Here is a 15,045-nt window from a genome sequence, read left to right on the forward strand (position 1 = left end):
TATATATATATATTTATATAATGACGTGTACATAATTCAACGCATGACGTGCCCAACCATGACATGGCGCGCCATGCCACGTCATTTTCATGGAAGAGAGTGGCGGGAGCGGGCCCAGCGCTCCGTCGTTCTCTTCCGTCGATGTGCTTGGCTCGCGGTGTGTGTGTGTATGAGTGTGTGTGCATTTGGACTCACTGACTACCAGCATTGAGACAGAATAGCGAAGGAAGGAACGAAGGTGGGATGTGGCCCTCTGTTTGTTCCAGCCAGCCAGCCCATCGGGGTTTAAGGAGGTTTCCAGCCCTACCTCAATCTCTTCTCCTACCTCCTCCTCTTCCTCCTCCTTCCTACTCCTCCTGTAACGTCCGTTTCCTCTATTGATACAGTGTTGCTTTAGTGCGCCTCGCATCCTCTTGTGTTGTTGTTGTTGCAAAATTTGTGGTGGCGGAGGACTGAGGAGAGGACGGAACCCGGAGGAGGGAGAGATGATGGACATGGATGAGCGGGAGGTGCCGTTGCAGTTGGACTTCGAGGACGATGGCGTGGAGGAGGACGAACCCATGGCCGACCGGGGTGCCTTCGAGCGCCAATACGCGGACGAGCGCTCCTGGGAAGAGCTCCAGGAAGATGAGTCGGGAATGTTGCGCGTTGATGTGGCGCAGCAACAGCGCCAGCACCGTAAGCGTATGTCCGCCATGGCGGGGCCTCGTATTCAGCGCGGCATCATCCGGTACCTCTTCGTGCTGCTGGATTTCTCGCGAGTGAGTTTAGCCTCCTCTTGCGTGTGTCTGTTACTAGGGCTTTGCCTCTCGGGGTGAATTCAGCTCTTGCGATTCAGGGCAATGTCTGTCGTTTTTGTCCTTCGAGCTCAGCGGTGGTTTTCTTCTATTTGTATTATGCCAAAAAGTTTCGACTGCATTACCTTTCAACTGCTTGTTAAGTCCGTTTCTGAGATTCGTAAGTTAATTTAATTGTAGAGTAAGACGGTCACAAAGTTAGTGAGGAGGTTGAGTTCAGGTCTCCGAGTCACAAGCGGAGATAGGAATGAGTTGTTGTAAACGAGCTTATGGCTGCCCAGGCAGCTGCGGAGATGGATCTTCGTCCAAGTCGCATGGGCATTGTGGTTGATTGCGTGGAGGCTTTTGTCCGGGAATTTTTCGACCAGAACCCATTGAGCCACCTAGGGGTTATACTGCTCAAGGATGGGATTGCGCACCAACTGACAGATTTGAGCGGTAGCCCCGAGACTCACATTCGGGCTCTTCGAAGTAACATGGAGTCTACAGGAGATGCTTCAATCCAAAACGGTTTAGATCTGGCACGGGGTTATTTGACTCAAATACCAAGTTACGGGCATCGAGAAGTATTGCTCGTCTATTCAGCCTTGAGTACGATTGACCCTGGAGACGTAATGGAAACAGTGCAAGAATGTAAAAAGGCCAATATTCGTTGCTCTGTCGTTGGTCTATCAGCAGAGATTTACATATGTAAACTTCTATGTGAACAAACTGGAGGCATGTATTCTGTGGCCACGAACGAGGTAAACTTTGTGGAACTATCATTTCAAGAGCATAGGTATCGTGTTTGGATTGTGATAATTCTCATTCGTTTCTTGCTGTTGAATTAGGTTTTCACCGTGTCACAAGCCTCTCTTATTCTGCTTGAGATGCAGGTTAATATTCTAGGATCTTCAAACGTGAAGATCTTTGATTTCTTATAATTTTCTTGATTTTTACGTCGGTTTAGGGTTAGCCGTACTGGAGTAGACATTTAAAGTGGTGTTTTGGAGAAGTCCATATCAGAAGCTGATCATGTTCGGTGATAGATCCATAAGAGCAGTGAAGTTTCATGACATTGCTTTGGTAAATTTTAGTTACCTCTATCTATTCGTAACCATGTTTTTCATAACAGGGTCATTTGAAGGAACTTATTATGGAGCATGCTCCTCCACCAGCAGCGCAAGCTGAGATGTCCGTGGCAAGCTTAGTACGTATGGGATTTCCTCAGAGGGGGGCCGAAGATGCAGTGGCCCTCTGCGCTTGTCATAGAGAAGTGAAGATGGGAGGAGGCTACACTTGCCCACGCTGCAAGGCCAGAGTCTGTGAGCTTCCAACCCAATGTCACATCTGTGGTTTAACTTTGGTTTCGTCGCCACACCTTGCGAGATCGTATCATCATCTCTTTCCTGTGTCTCCTTTCGAAGAGGTTGAGAACTTAGCGTCTGCAAATGGACGCCAAAGTCTGTCCAAGAGTTGCTATGGGTGCTTGCAGGAGCTTCCCACCCCAGGTACATTCCGAGCTCCACAATTTTAAAAACCATCTTAGTGGAAATCCACGGCTGTGTGAATCTCTGTTATCCTCTGACATGATGTAAATGTTCTAATTACTACATTTTTTAGACATGCGTCGGATGTTAACAGGCTCTTTCGGTGGATTGCAGGTGGGAAGGTGAAAGGAGTCCGCCTTGAATGCCCGCGGTGTAGACAGCATTTCTGCTTTGATTGTGATAATTACATTCACGAGAGTCTTCATAATTGCCCTGGTTGTGAAAGCAATTCAGTCATACTATCACAACTTTCCCAATAACCAAGGTGTTTGCCTGGATCTGAACTCCACCTCCATTGTGTGTATGTCGATTTAATCCTTGACGTTGTGGAAAAGTTTTATCGGATTTGATCATTTGTTTGAGCTTGTTCACACGCTGAATGAGCTGACAATCATGCAGTCAATTACCCCTCCCCTGTACACACACATCAGGGGAACAGATTAACGAATCTCTGAATCACAACCTGAAATCATTAACGGTTCCTGAGAACCACTACGCCTACAAAATCGAGCAGATAACCATCTCACTTTTTATTCTATTTGTGTCTTGTCACACATAACTGAAAATAGCCGTATCAGTATGGATTTTCCGACTCCAGAACTAAACAGCGCGTGCTTGTTTGAGGTTCACGATCCACATCTTGACAAGATATGATCACTCATTTACGAATCATTATTTCAACCCCATTATACCAAGTACATGATTTTTCAAAGCCCTTTTTAAAAAGATCTCTTCCTTGAAGCAAAGTAGGATCTCCGCCTCAGAACCCTCCAGGAAATGGAGAACGAGGCATTTGGGTTCTGAGGCAACACCCCCACATCATTGTGCTTTGCCATGGGGATGCACTATTCGTCGAAATCTGCAAAGCTGTGAGCCTATATAAGAATCTGTAGTGTGTTTCGTGTTGATGTTTGTGCAGTATTGGACGGTGAATGTAGTGGATTAGGAATTCGGATCCAAGGTTTTTTTTTTTTTTTTTTTTTTGGGGGGGGGGACTTATCTGGAGTGCAAAGGTTTTGGGTTGAAGGAAAGAGTGACCGGTGGGTTGATTGTTCTTCCATGCTGCTGGTTAGATAATTGCACGGTTTATTCACGCCTTTAGGTTTTGGGGTTAGGTGGAATGGTTGCTTCCGAAGTTGTGTCGACTTCTCCCCTCATGATTGCTTACAGGAATTGAACGGTGTGATGGGTCGAAGGGTTCAGGTATTGAGAGGTGGCATCTGTTGCACTTTGAACGTGGTGGGGGTTTCTGAATTTCGGAGCCTTCAACGTTGGTAGTTGAAGTGGTCACTGTTTTGCAATGAGAGTTGTATTGCACGCTTACTGTTTGTTTGATGACTTTCACTTCTGTAGACCGCTATTAAGAGGGAGAAGTAGCATTCGAATACAACACGGCATTTTGAAAAGTAGTCTGATTTGAGTAGTGGGCATGCAACAAAGGACGTAAGGACGTTTTATTCGATTACACTACACTTTGAATATATGTTGTTGAAGATTCGCACTAATTGCGATGCTCGCAATTTATTTATTACTAGAGTTGAACTAGGGTTTGAGCTAGAAGTGGTTGCTTCTGTTGCATGTATTGAACGTGGTGAGTGATTGATGAGCTATGGAGCTTTCTGTGTTGGCCGTTTGAAATGGTCATTGATGTGGAATGGAACTCTAGAGTTTTGTTCCATTGTGAGGGCTATATTTTAGCTCATTGTTTGAGTAGTTTTTCGTTTGTAGGACACAGCATTCTGCTTACTATTACATAATCATACTTATTTGAAAAGAAAGTCGTGAAAATGAGAAGCAGTGGTAATGTTTACCTTGATTTTTATTGATGAAGCGGATTAATCTCTTTGACTTGTTCATAAATTCTCATCTTGTTACGTTTTTTAATCGTATTTTTCTGGTGCAGAGCTCGTATCTGGCGTCTTTCGTGCGTTGAAACTCTGTCAATATCTACATCTTAATTTACGATTTGTTTTTGGTGAAGTTCGTTACATCTGCATGGCTGAAAGAAGGTTGAGATAAATATAATCTGCTATCGGCAGCTAGAGAGGCCGTGGTAATGCTGGGGCAAAACTTTGAAGGTGATACAAAACGTTGCAGCCGCATGACCTTTTGAGATTAACAAAGTTATTCATGAAGCAGACAAATAGGACTCTATAATGGGCAACGTCTATCACTGATGAGTATCAAACTATAGCAACTATGAAAGGTGGAATGCAACACTTGCCATTGCAAACCTCTGAAAGAGCATCTTTCTGCGGCGACCCGGCAATTGCTAATGCACTGGAGCTAGCCAACACATCGCCAGCACGGATTGGAACAAGAGCACCTTCTGCACGTGAGTATGATGAAGAGTATGTTGTTGTCGACCTGGGAGAAGATTTGCCTGCACCCCAGGCACCTCAGGCTGGAAGGCTGAATGGAGAAGGCTCGGATTTAAAGAAGCCAAATCCCGAGTATGACAATGTGGGTAATGACATGGAACTGGGTCTCAAAGGAGAAGGCAAACATGTGAGTAATTCTTCCAAGGATGACGCAGCTGATGGAGAGGCAGCGTGCCGGGTATGCCATCTGGGGTTCAGCTCCGGGAACAGCGAGCGCATTGAGCTTGGCTGTGCTTGCAAACAAGATCTTGGCCTCTGCCACCGCGACTGCGCAGAGGAATGGTTCAAGATCCGTGGTAACACCGTGTGCGAGATTTGTGGTGAAACTGTGAAGAACGTACGTATTCCTGAGCCTGTGAATAGCACTGCTTCACGTCTCGAAGCTGACGGAGCTGATGCACAGACACACCGGGAATTCGTCAGATCGACGGCTATGTCAAGGCTTAGGTAATGCTGGAAGCGCCAACTCGTGCGGAAATGTATTTTTAGTGCCGTAAGGATAATCTCATATTTTAAAAAGTAAATTACGTGATGAAAGGTTTTGTTGAAGTGAGTAGTGCCACATTCATTTGGGCTTTATAATTTACGCTCAATTTATTAAAACAATGCAGCTGGTATCTTGCCAGCACTGCCATGTGTTCTGGAAACAACAGTACTCTGAAGTCAGTAAGTCGTAGTTCAAGTCCTTACCCTGCGTCTTTGCTTGTACAGAGTCTTTCAGAACAATGTGTTATTACTTTTATTTGGACATATTGCCTCATGTACGTGGTGGTCGATATGGGTGGAATTTGCTTCTTGATGTGCACTGAAATCGTCTTTGATCTTTGTGTATGCCAAATTGTCTGCTGAATTTGTTAATTAGTAACTGTTCCTTTTGGAACCAGATCTCAGTTCTAAGCAACCTACATTTTCTTAATCCTTGTTGTGTTGTTAGGTACATGTGGGCAAATCAACTCATCAGGAACTCATTGCTCGCATCCATGATTGTGGTGTTCATGATCCCCTGGTTCTTCCGCATCGCCTATTTCTAAAAATCCTTGATCATGCTTCTATTTTTAGAGACATGTATTGATTCCAATTGACATGTATATAGATGTACAGCTGTTTTGCAGGAGTGGATCCTGCTTTTGTGAATTGGTTGCGAGGTCTGAAAGCTTTTCCTTGATTTCTTCAATCCATTAAGTCTTGCAATTTTTCTTGTACATTGAAATTGAATTGCACGTATCATTGCACAATTTCAATGTACAATAAAGCTTCAGCAGCGAAGGTGTCATTTCATCAAGCTTTATTGTACATTGAAATAGAGTTTTATTGTACATTGAAATTGAATTGCACGTATCATTTCACGTGCCTTTTTAAAAAAGAATAAATATGAGGTGTTTGTTTGTTTGTATAGATGACAATTTCATGTGGCAAAACGATTCAAGTAATAATTCCTTCTTTATACAGTTGTGGAATGCCTCAAAATTGCATTCCCCTGCTCTTCACAAATTTGAGATCTCATCAGAGGACACATGTAGGGTTGATTATCAAAGCTTTTCTTGTTCCTTGCACGTATCACAGAACCCAATGAATATACAACAGTTTATTGCATTTCAAGTTGTATTATACAATATATGCTAAAATCATATTATATTGTATAGTGATTGAACTTAATTTCACTCATAACTTTTATAAGTATACTCAAAATGGAGTTGTTTTGTTAAACATTGTGAGTTCTAGAGATACAAAATTTTCATATTTAAGTGGAAAATGTTGGTTCAACAATTGCACCAATTTATGCTGTTGTTCTTACAACCAGTAAATATGGATATTTAACAAATAACAAGTTGGTTTTCTAAGTTAATTTTATTACAATCATATTCGTTTTTGGAAATTTAGTATCCAGATTGAAATTTTTATTTTATCTTATCTACAGCATTGTTCAATTTAATTGTATGAAGTAATCCTATTAAGATTTTAATCCTTAGAAATATATTATAATTAAATTTTATGTTTTAAAATATGTAATTAAACTTTGATAATAGAAATGGGTTTTTAGAAATAATTCAATTTATGCATACAAAATTCTAGTATAGTTGATATAAAAAAAAAAAAAAAATTCTTAATTTAAAGCATAGCAATTATTTGGTATTAAAAAATATATTTTTGTTTAAAATTGGCTATCAACATTAAGCAAAAAATATTATTTTTTAAAGTTTTTTTTAAAGATTATACAAAAAATAAAACCTATTTTAAAACATGATTTTGTAATAAATATTTTTATTATATAAGTAAATAAAAGTAACTAAATATAATTAGAAGCATATTTAATATATTAAATAGAAAAAAAATTGGTATTAAAGGTTGTGGATTATCTTTATTTAATTTGACTTTTATATTTGTTGAATTTTTCAATTCCAAATCCAAACGAATATAGATGGAAGGAAAACAAACTATAGATGCTTAACTTGGAAGAAGTGAAAATGGATTTTGCAAAAATTACAAATCTTTGTGAATTTTTTTTAACATTCTTTGAACAAAAATCTCATGTATTAAGAATCTTAACTTAAGAAATACTATTATTACTACCAAAAAAGTCAATAATAAAGTTTAAATTTTATATCAAGAAGTTGTGTAATTGAAAGAAGCATGTACAAGTAGACCAACTTTAAAAGTGAATTCTAAAGGTCTTGCTACTATAAGTAGAAAAGAACCAAAGATCTTTATCTTAAAGAAGTTCAATAGAATAAGATAATAATTTTAAGACTTTTTACATCAAGTTCTTCTTAAGATTATATCTTTCTCAATATCTTCATGGTATTACTTAAGTAGAATATAAGATCACACTTCTATTTAGAAATTCTCTTTTTTGATTGTACCATTAATAAATAAAAAAATTCACAACTTTTGTTTGATTTAAATTTATTTTTGGATGTGTTTAAAGCCACATTTGGAAAAAGTGATTAAGAAAGAATAGCATAAACAAAACTTAAGTCACTATGGCAAATGTTACATTCATTTCTTATTTAAGCAATAAAATTCTAACAACTTTCTTGTAATGTGGATTGAAATGATAAGAATCTTATAAATCAAATTTGATGTTGTTTAAAGATAATGGAAAAAATCTATTATTTATAATGCAAAAAATAGATTCATTAGAAAAAATTATTATTCACGTAATTGCATATGAGAAATGACTCTTTAAAAGATGCCAAGAACAAAGATTTGGTTGGAAAGAGACAAATCAAGTAATGATATCAACTTCTAAGTCTTATAAATCTATCTATTAAAGTCAATATCTATATTGATTAATACAATCTAATTTAAATTATTAATAATTTAATTAATATATATATATATATATATATATATATATATATTACTATAAAAATCTGTGTTTATATTGTAAAAAAAAAAAACTACAAAGTACAAGACTATTGCATCAAATCTTGTAGATTCAAGGCTCAAAGAATATACTCTAACATTAAAAATTAGGAAACAAGACACCTAGTTGTAGTAAGAACCTTGCAATTGAATAGCTTTAGACTACAACTATCAAATACAAGTTTCACACTACCATCACATTTTGCATCTTATTTTAAAACTCTTATAATTTTTAAAACTTCAAGTTGTGGATTTTCAGCTCAAATACTATTGGATACATGGGCCTTAATATGTTTTATGGATAAAAAAATTCTATTGCAACAAAAAAAAAAAAAATATATTGTTGAAGAAAATTTGAGCAACTTTAGAAGAAGTTATTGATAGATAACTACTTGTATTAGAAAGTGTTATAAAAAATACCAAGCTATTGAAAGTAGTGTTATAGGATTAAGCATCTAATATTTTCTCCAATATTATTTAATGTCCTTCAAATCTATTGGTATTTGACTTTACTTGATTTAAATTATATAATCTCAATATTAATTAGAAATAATAAAAATATCACTTTAAGATTTAGTTTAAATACTAATAGAATATTTTTATTTTTATTTATTAAACCAATGAAATTTATGAAAATTATAAAAGATGAAGATTTATTTGTTGTTTATGCAATATCTAGTCTTCATTCAAATAGAGATTGTAGTAGTATCTCAAAGAAATATAAAAAATATATTAAGATATTCTTAACAAGAAGAATGTTGATATATTATCAAGATACTAAACTCATGATTGTATAAGCAAACTTTAAGAACAAATTCAACTACTATTTGGATCAATTTTTAACTTTTTGAAGGATAAATTGATATTTTGAAGGAATAACTTAATAAAAATCTTATAAAGAACTTTATCTAACATTCAAAAAGATTTTTAAAAAATTATCATAATTTTTACAAATAATAAGAATTTCCAATATTTTATATCAAGACATGTCTTAAATGATTTTTAAGTCTATTAAAGCATGATTTTATCATAACTTATATTTAATATTATAAGTAATTTTAGAAACTATAAGGCTTGTCAAATACCTTCTCTAGATATTCTAGTATTACATAAAAAAATGAGATATTACATGTGATTAATAGCAAAGTATTCTTTCAAAACCAAAGTACTTGAATCTTTGAGCCACTAGGCTAATAATTATAGCTAATAATATTCTTTATAATTAATTTTATCCAAATATAATAATAGATTCTTTTAAAAAAATAAAATAACATTTGTAATGACTCAAATTTATTTAATTTTATCAAAAAATTTATTTATAATATGTTAATCATCTATTTCAATGTGTTATATCTAATTAAAGATTTTAATTTGTTTTATGATTGTAGAAGTTATTCTTTAATGTATTAAAAGTTAATATATAATTATTTTTAATTCTTCATATACAAATTAAAAGATAATAATAATATATGAACTTAGTACTAAAATAGTATTTATGGTGTATTATTAAGTATCACAAAGATAATTAAATAACTCTCGTCATTAGCACAAATTTCATATAATAAAAATATATATTTGGCTACATAATAGTTTTTAATTTTTTAATTATGATTATTATTTCTAATTTTATACTTTTTATTTTTCAAAAGTTAAAAATCTAGCAATAAAATAATTGGCAAGCAAAATAGTATGATTCTACTTGATAATAAAAAATAGCTAAAATAAGCTCAAGAGTATTGAAAAATAAATGCTAATATTTTTAAGAAGAATAAATTATATTTAAAGTTATTAATAAGCTATGATTACTTTATTTTAATATCAAGTCTATGTGACTTTGTAATAAGCTTGATTATTAAAGACTCAACTTGTTTATTATTTAAAAATAAATTAATTTGATTACATGTAAATTTTATTTATTATAGTTGATAAATATTCATCATATTCATATTGAATCTCTTAAACCTTATACTATCAATATACCAAGAAAAAAATAGCTACCATCACCTCTTATTGAAATAAATAATCAAAAGTTAAAAGTGATAAAGGTCTTAGATTTAAAATAGAGCCACAATGAATTGAAATATCTTGAATATAAGCAAGGACATCATACTAGTAAATGTACATATGAATCATTCAAAAATATTACAAATATATAAATTTTTTTAATTTTTTTTTATTACATCCATCAAAACTAAAGACTAATTCTTAACAATTAGATGGTATAAATTTTTAAAAAATGAATTAGAAGATTAGCTTACAAAACTTCTTTGTAATATGAAAAATCAACAATTAATAAATGCATTTTAATTATTATCATCTATAGAATTATCAAATAAAATATTTAAGTTTCTTCAAGAAGGTTGAAATTATCATGAAAATATTTAAAAGATATATGAATTTCTTCAAATAATTAGGTAGATCAACATATTTGGTACTACAATCTTGAAAGAAATTCTTTATTCTGGATATTACCATTCGAAGTGGATATTATACTTGATGGCATATAAAATGCATTATTTGAAGTGTTATTCAAGCTTTCAAGGTTATTAGCAAGCATGAAACACGACCTTGAAAGATTAGATTTAATATACACAATGATCAAAAAAGAACCAAAAGATAGTTTATTGCTCAGTCAAAAATGATACTACATCTGGTCCAATACTAACTTGACTTGTGGTACTATTGTAACGAACTCACTACATACTATGCTAATTCTCAATTGTCTGCTAAATACTTTTCTATGACCTTTAAGTACCCTTCTACCTTATTGCATTCCTTGTTAAATTTGATAGCATTGTAATGGCGCATTATCTCTTCTCTTTTTGTTCTTCTGATACTGGGTTGTCGAGGTACTTTGGAAAATATCATCTACGGCGCTTATAAGCTCTTTGGACAAATAACATCCTTGCACTTGAATATAGAGACTTTAGGCAAATAACATTTTATCTTTCAAGATATCTCACATCTTGTCTTCATGATGTTTGTAATGCAAAGAAATTTTTAGGTGGAAATTCCACATTTGAAAATACTCAATGCAAGGTGGTTCCTATCTATCATATAATTTAAGAATTGCTCAAAGAAATCCATAGTGCATGCAATAGTACTTATATTGGATTTTTGATGCATGTTAATAGATGTCAAAAATTATATTATATGTGAATTTTGTGCAAACTAAGTAATCCACCATGTTGATGTAAAAAAAAAATCTTTCTTTGAGGTGAAGATGATTAATAAAATGATTTGATATTATATATTGGACCTCCTCTATATTATCAATTTTTCCATTTAAGCTGCTATTATATGTATTGTTAACATTGAGCATATACTTTGTGGCTAGTTTTACAAGTTATATCAAGTGTCATACTATTAAAATTGATTAATAGCTATAAGCAATAAGTATGTTAAACTCGTGATGTAATGTGCTATCAACAACTTGTAATTAGTTCTCATAGTTAGTCATGTATATGAGTAATATGCAAGATAAATTTGTACCTTCATTTGTCTATTTGGAATGTGAGATTGTCAAAGGGGGTGCTAATTGATATAGTGATTGTTCATCTAAACTTGGCAACATAACCTCAATACTCAATTATATACATTGAAAGGAAGGAGCCAATAGTAATGCAAGAATGTTGGTCTTTTTAAAGGTACATTAATTCTTGTATGAAGGTGTTGTTGATGATCATATCCTAATTAATTATTTTTTTATATTCCAATAAGAGATATACATTTATAGAGACATCCAAAATTATGTTGATTTACTTCCTAAAAACTACCAAGGATAATATGCCACAAATAAGGATATACTCTTTAATGTTATATTTGATCTTTAAAATATGTATATTATACATGTCAACAACATAGGTTTTTTTGCTTATGATGTTGTTGTGATTGGAATATAGGTGCTCATACTCGGATCCATAGTTGATCACCTCTAAGAAGTCAAATCCAAACATCACCTTGAAATAATTTATATTCCACAAGATCTCTTTGCCTTCAAATATGCCCAACTATTGCTTGTCGAAGGATTTGTGCCATGCTATGCTTTGGACAAATTCTTAATACCACTTCTTATTTACAACACTCAAGAGCTGGCAATAGTAACTCCTTAAATCTATACTATTGATCTACTTATTATCCTACATATTGATTTACACTTGAATCTTAAGTACAACAAAGAATTGCATATAGAAATAGAGTATCATTACAAAGAAAGAAAAAAAATATTGGAGATTGAGATAGAAATTACAAAAGGCAAAGAAACAAGAGGGTATAGGTATAAGATGGCAAGATGAGTGTATTTTGAGATAGCCAATTATTATCAAGGAATATTTGTATAAATAACCATATTGACATGAAAGTTCTTAAATGTAGTCATATTAATTGCCATTTTTATTATTGATAAGAAGGATTATTTTAGAATTATATTTTATTTAAATGATGAGGTGGTGATATAAGCAACTACAATCTCAAACAAATGTATTGGATGGAGCTTGAAATTGTGATCATTTGATGATTTAGAATTGTCTTTGTTCTTAAAGATCTAACTGACATCTTTTAAGCAAATAGTATATAGGCATGTAATGGTAGAGATTGCAAATTTGTATTAACAAAGCTTATTTGTATTTACAATGATGGCTTATAGATTGTAATTATCTTAATTAATCAATAAAATTATATTATTAGGCAATAGAAGTTGATTTCTATATAGCTTGTGTCATAATGCATTAAATTTGGTATTTTAAATTTTTGAGTCTTTAAAGCACCAAATGACCATATCACCTCTACTAAAATTTATAAGATTTATATTTTTTTTAATAAGTAATGGATTTTTTTTAACTATGTCTAATTTTGGTCATAGCATGGTGGTACAATTCATTTTGAGATCTTCGACAAGGATTGTAAGTACTTTAATAGCCAAGTCTTACAAAGCTATGAATTTATCAAATATAAGCATAATGTATTCTATAGAGAGTAGAGGTTGAATATCAAACAAAAGTCTAAACAACAAGTGATCTATTGTGGTTTTAAAAGTCATTCAATAGGCCCAAAGGACAATCAATAAATATTTATCTTAATTGGCCTTATTCTTGTGTATGAAGCAATGTAATATATTAATAATGGTGTTGTTGATGGATTTTGTTAAGCCATTGCGTTGAGGATAGTAGGTTGTGGATGTATAATGCTTAATAATGAATGTGTTCTCAAGTTATTTGATTACTTCATTTACAAAATCTATCCTTTAATCTAAGATTATTTCAATTGGGCATCCAAATCAAATATTGACATTTTTATAAAAGAAGTTGGTAATAAACAAGGTGATATTAGTTTTCAATGCACATGCTTTGTACCATTTGGTGACAAAATATATTGCTACAAGCATATATTTATTTTGATGTTGCATAAGAAATTTAATGAATGTGATAAAAGTCTAGTCTCTGATGCATATATAGTACAAATGAAAGTATGGATCATAATTAAGCCCACTTTGTTTGTAAAAAACTTGATTTAGTAGTTTTATAGAAATAGCTAAAAGAAACATATTTATGGACGTCTTTATAAAGCATAGGCTATCGATATTGTTTCAAGGATAAAAATTCAATGAAAAAAAATAAATAAGTGAAATTTTCTCAAAGAAGTATAACAAAATAGAAATAACAAAGTATGTATATTAAAAAGAAATTGGAATAAATATGTATTTGTGACATTACTCTCTCTTTTAGAAATAAGTTCGATGAGGGGCGGCGATCACATATCAAGAAAGTCTAAGTTATAACAAATTATATTTACTATATATTGTGATCTTTACTCACTTCAAAGGTAGTTGATAGGTCCTCTCAAGCATTGATAATGTCTCATTCTAGGGTGAGAAGACCATCCTATTATTTGAACATTGTTGAGACCTTTTTAACTTCTTTCAAATAATACATTTGTAATACTATCAAAAGTTGTTCCTACCCTCAATAAAATCACCAAATATCAAAACTATCTTCTTAGGTTGTGATACTAAATGCATTGTATCTTGCCATCTATTCAAAAAATTACATATCACTCTTGAAGGTTTTCATTCCTATTACATCGTCTAGAAGGCTATAATAATTACAATGTTTCTTCCAATAAATCAATAGATAATGGCTTTTGAGTTGAATTTGCTGATGATTGGTTTTTTATCTCCTTAATACCATAATTATTTAGAAACTACAAATAAAAGTAGAATGTAGAATGTAATATTTTTAAATTATGTTTCTTTTATATCAAAGGTTTTTTATTATTTATCTCGATTTTCATGGATGTTATTAATAAAAATATTTGATCTTATCTACTATATTTATAAGATATTTTACTAGATTTTATGTATATTTGCTAATATTATATCTATATCAATGAATAAAAAATTCTATCTTAAGTTAGTACTGCCTCAATTCTAAGACTTTTTTTACATCAAATTCTTAATTATTATCCACTTTTATAGGAGGAAATGGTATTTTTTTTTCTTTCTAATATCAAGAGAGTGAGCCTCCTTAGGAGAACACAAGGTCTTTAATTATACGTGGATTATAAAAAGCACAATGTTATCCAAATAAAATCAAATGTAAAAGTATAGCCAAAGGCTAAGTACAAAATTTAGACTAATTTCTTCCTTATGCCAAGATGTATCCAATTCCTAACTTAGAACTTAAATCCAATCCTCACATTATTAAAACACCTATAAATCACTTATTATTAATACAATCTGGGAAAAGTTTAGCTTGTTGAGCTTAACTCAAGCTAAAAACTTCAAATTGTCAAAGTTTGTAAACAAAATCTTGAAAAAATGAGAGCCAAATCAAAGAAAAAAAAATATATATATTGCTTGTTGCAACCACTAATCTCAAACCTTCATCTAAAAATTAGCTTAGATCTCTCTTGTCACAACTCTTTTTCTTATATACCAAGACTTATTGAAAAGTTAGACTTAAAAATATCAGTCTT

At 32.5% G+C, this 15,045-nt stretch overlaps 2 protein-coding genes across 11 annotated transcripts; both read left to right on the forward strand.

The window, feature by feature from the left end:
• Positions 1 to 327: 327 nt before the first annotated feature.
• LOC112276815 (general transcription factor IIH subunit 2) lies at positions 328 to 2,615 on the forward strand. 2 transcript variants are annotated; one of them, XM_024508536.2, is made up of 4 exons: positions 328 to 761; positions 1,079 to 1,540; positions 1,912 to 2,287; positions 2,441 to 2,615. In XM_024508536.2, the coding sequence occupies exons 1-4, from the start codon at positions 486 to 488 to the stop codon at positions 2,584 to 2,586; spliced, it is 1,260 nt and encodes a 419-aa protein (XP_024364304.1). In that variant the 5' UTR covers positions 328 to 485; the 3' UTR covers positions 2,587 to 2,615. The 2 variants fall into 2 exon arrangements, with proteins under 2 accessions (XP_024364304.1, XP_024364305.3); XM_024508537.3 differs by having other exon boundaries at positions 328 to 730; positions 1,083 to 1,540.
• Positions 2,616 to 3,042: 427 nt separating this feature from the next.
• Positions 3,043 to 6,413, forward strand: LOC112276816 (uncharacterized). 9 transcript variants are annotated; one of them, XM_024508541.3, is made up of 4 exons: positions 3,217 to 3,529; positions 3,680 to 3,769; positions 4,230 to 5,154; positions 5,642 to 6,413. In XM_024508541.3, exons 3-4 carry the CDS (start codon positions 4,526 to 4,528, stop codon positions 5,736 to 5,738), a joined length of 726 nt encoding a protein of 241 aa, XP_024364309.1. In that variant the 5' UTR covers positions 3,217 to 3,529; positions 3,680 to 3,769; positions 4,230 to 4,525; the 3' UTR covers positions 5,739 to 6,413. The 9 variants fall into 9 exon arrangements, 8 of the variants coding, with proteins under 8 accessions (XP_090103057.1, XP_090103056.1, XP_024364310.1 ...); XM_090246930.1 differs by lacking the exon at positions 3,680 to 3,769 and having other exon boundaries at positions 3,202 to 3,287; XM_024508542.3 differs by lacking the exon at positions 3,680 to 3,769 and having other exon boundaries at positions 3,215 to 3,366.
• The last annotated feature ends 8,632 nt before the right edge of the window (positions 6,414 to 15,045 follow it).

This window comes from Physcomitrium patens, chromosome 24 (genome assembly GCF_059467195.1).
Source record: "Physcomitrium patens ecotype Gransden chromosome 24, ASM5946719v1, whole genome shotgun sequence".
Lineage (NCBI taxonomy): Eukaryota > Viridiplantae > Streptophyta > Bryopsida > Funariales > Funariaceae > Physcomitrium > Physcomitrium patens.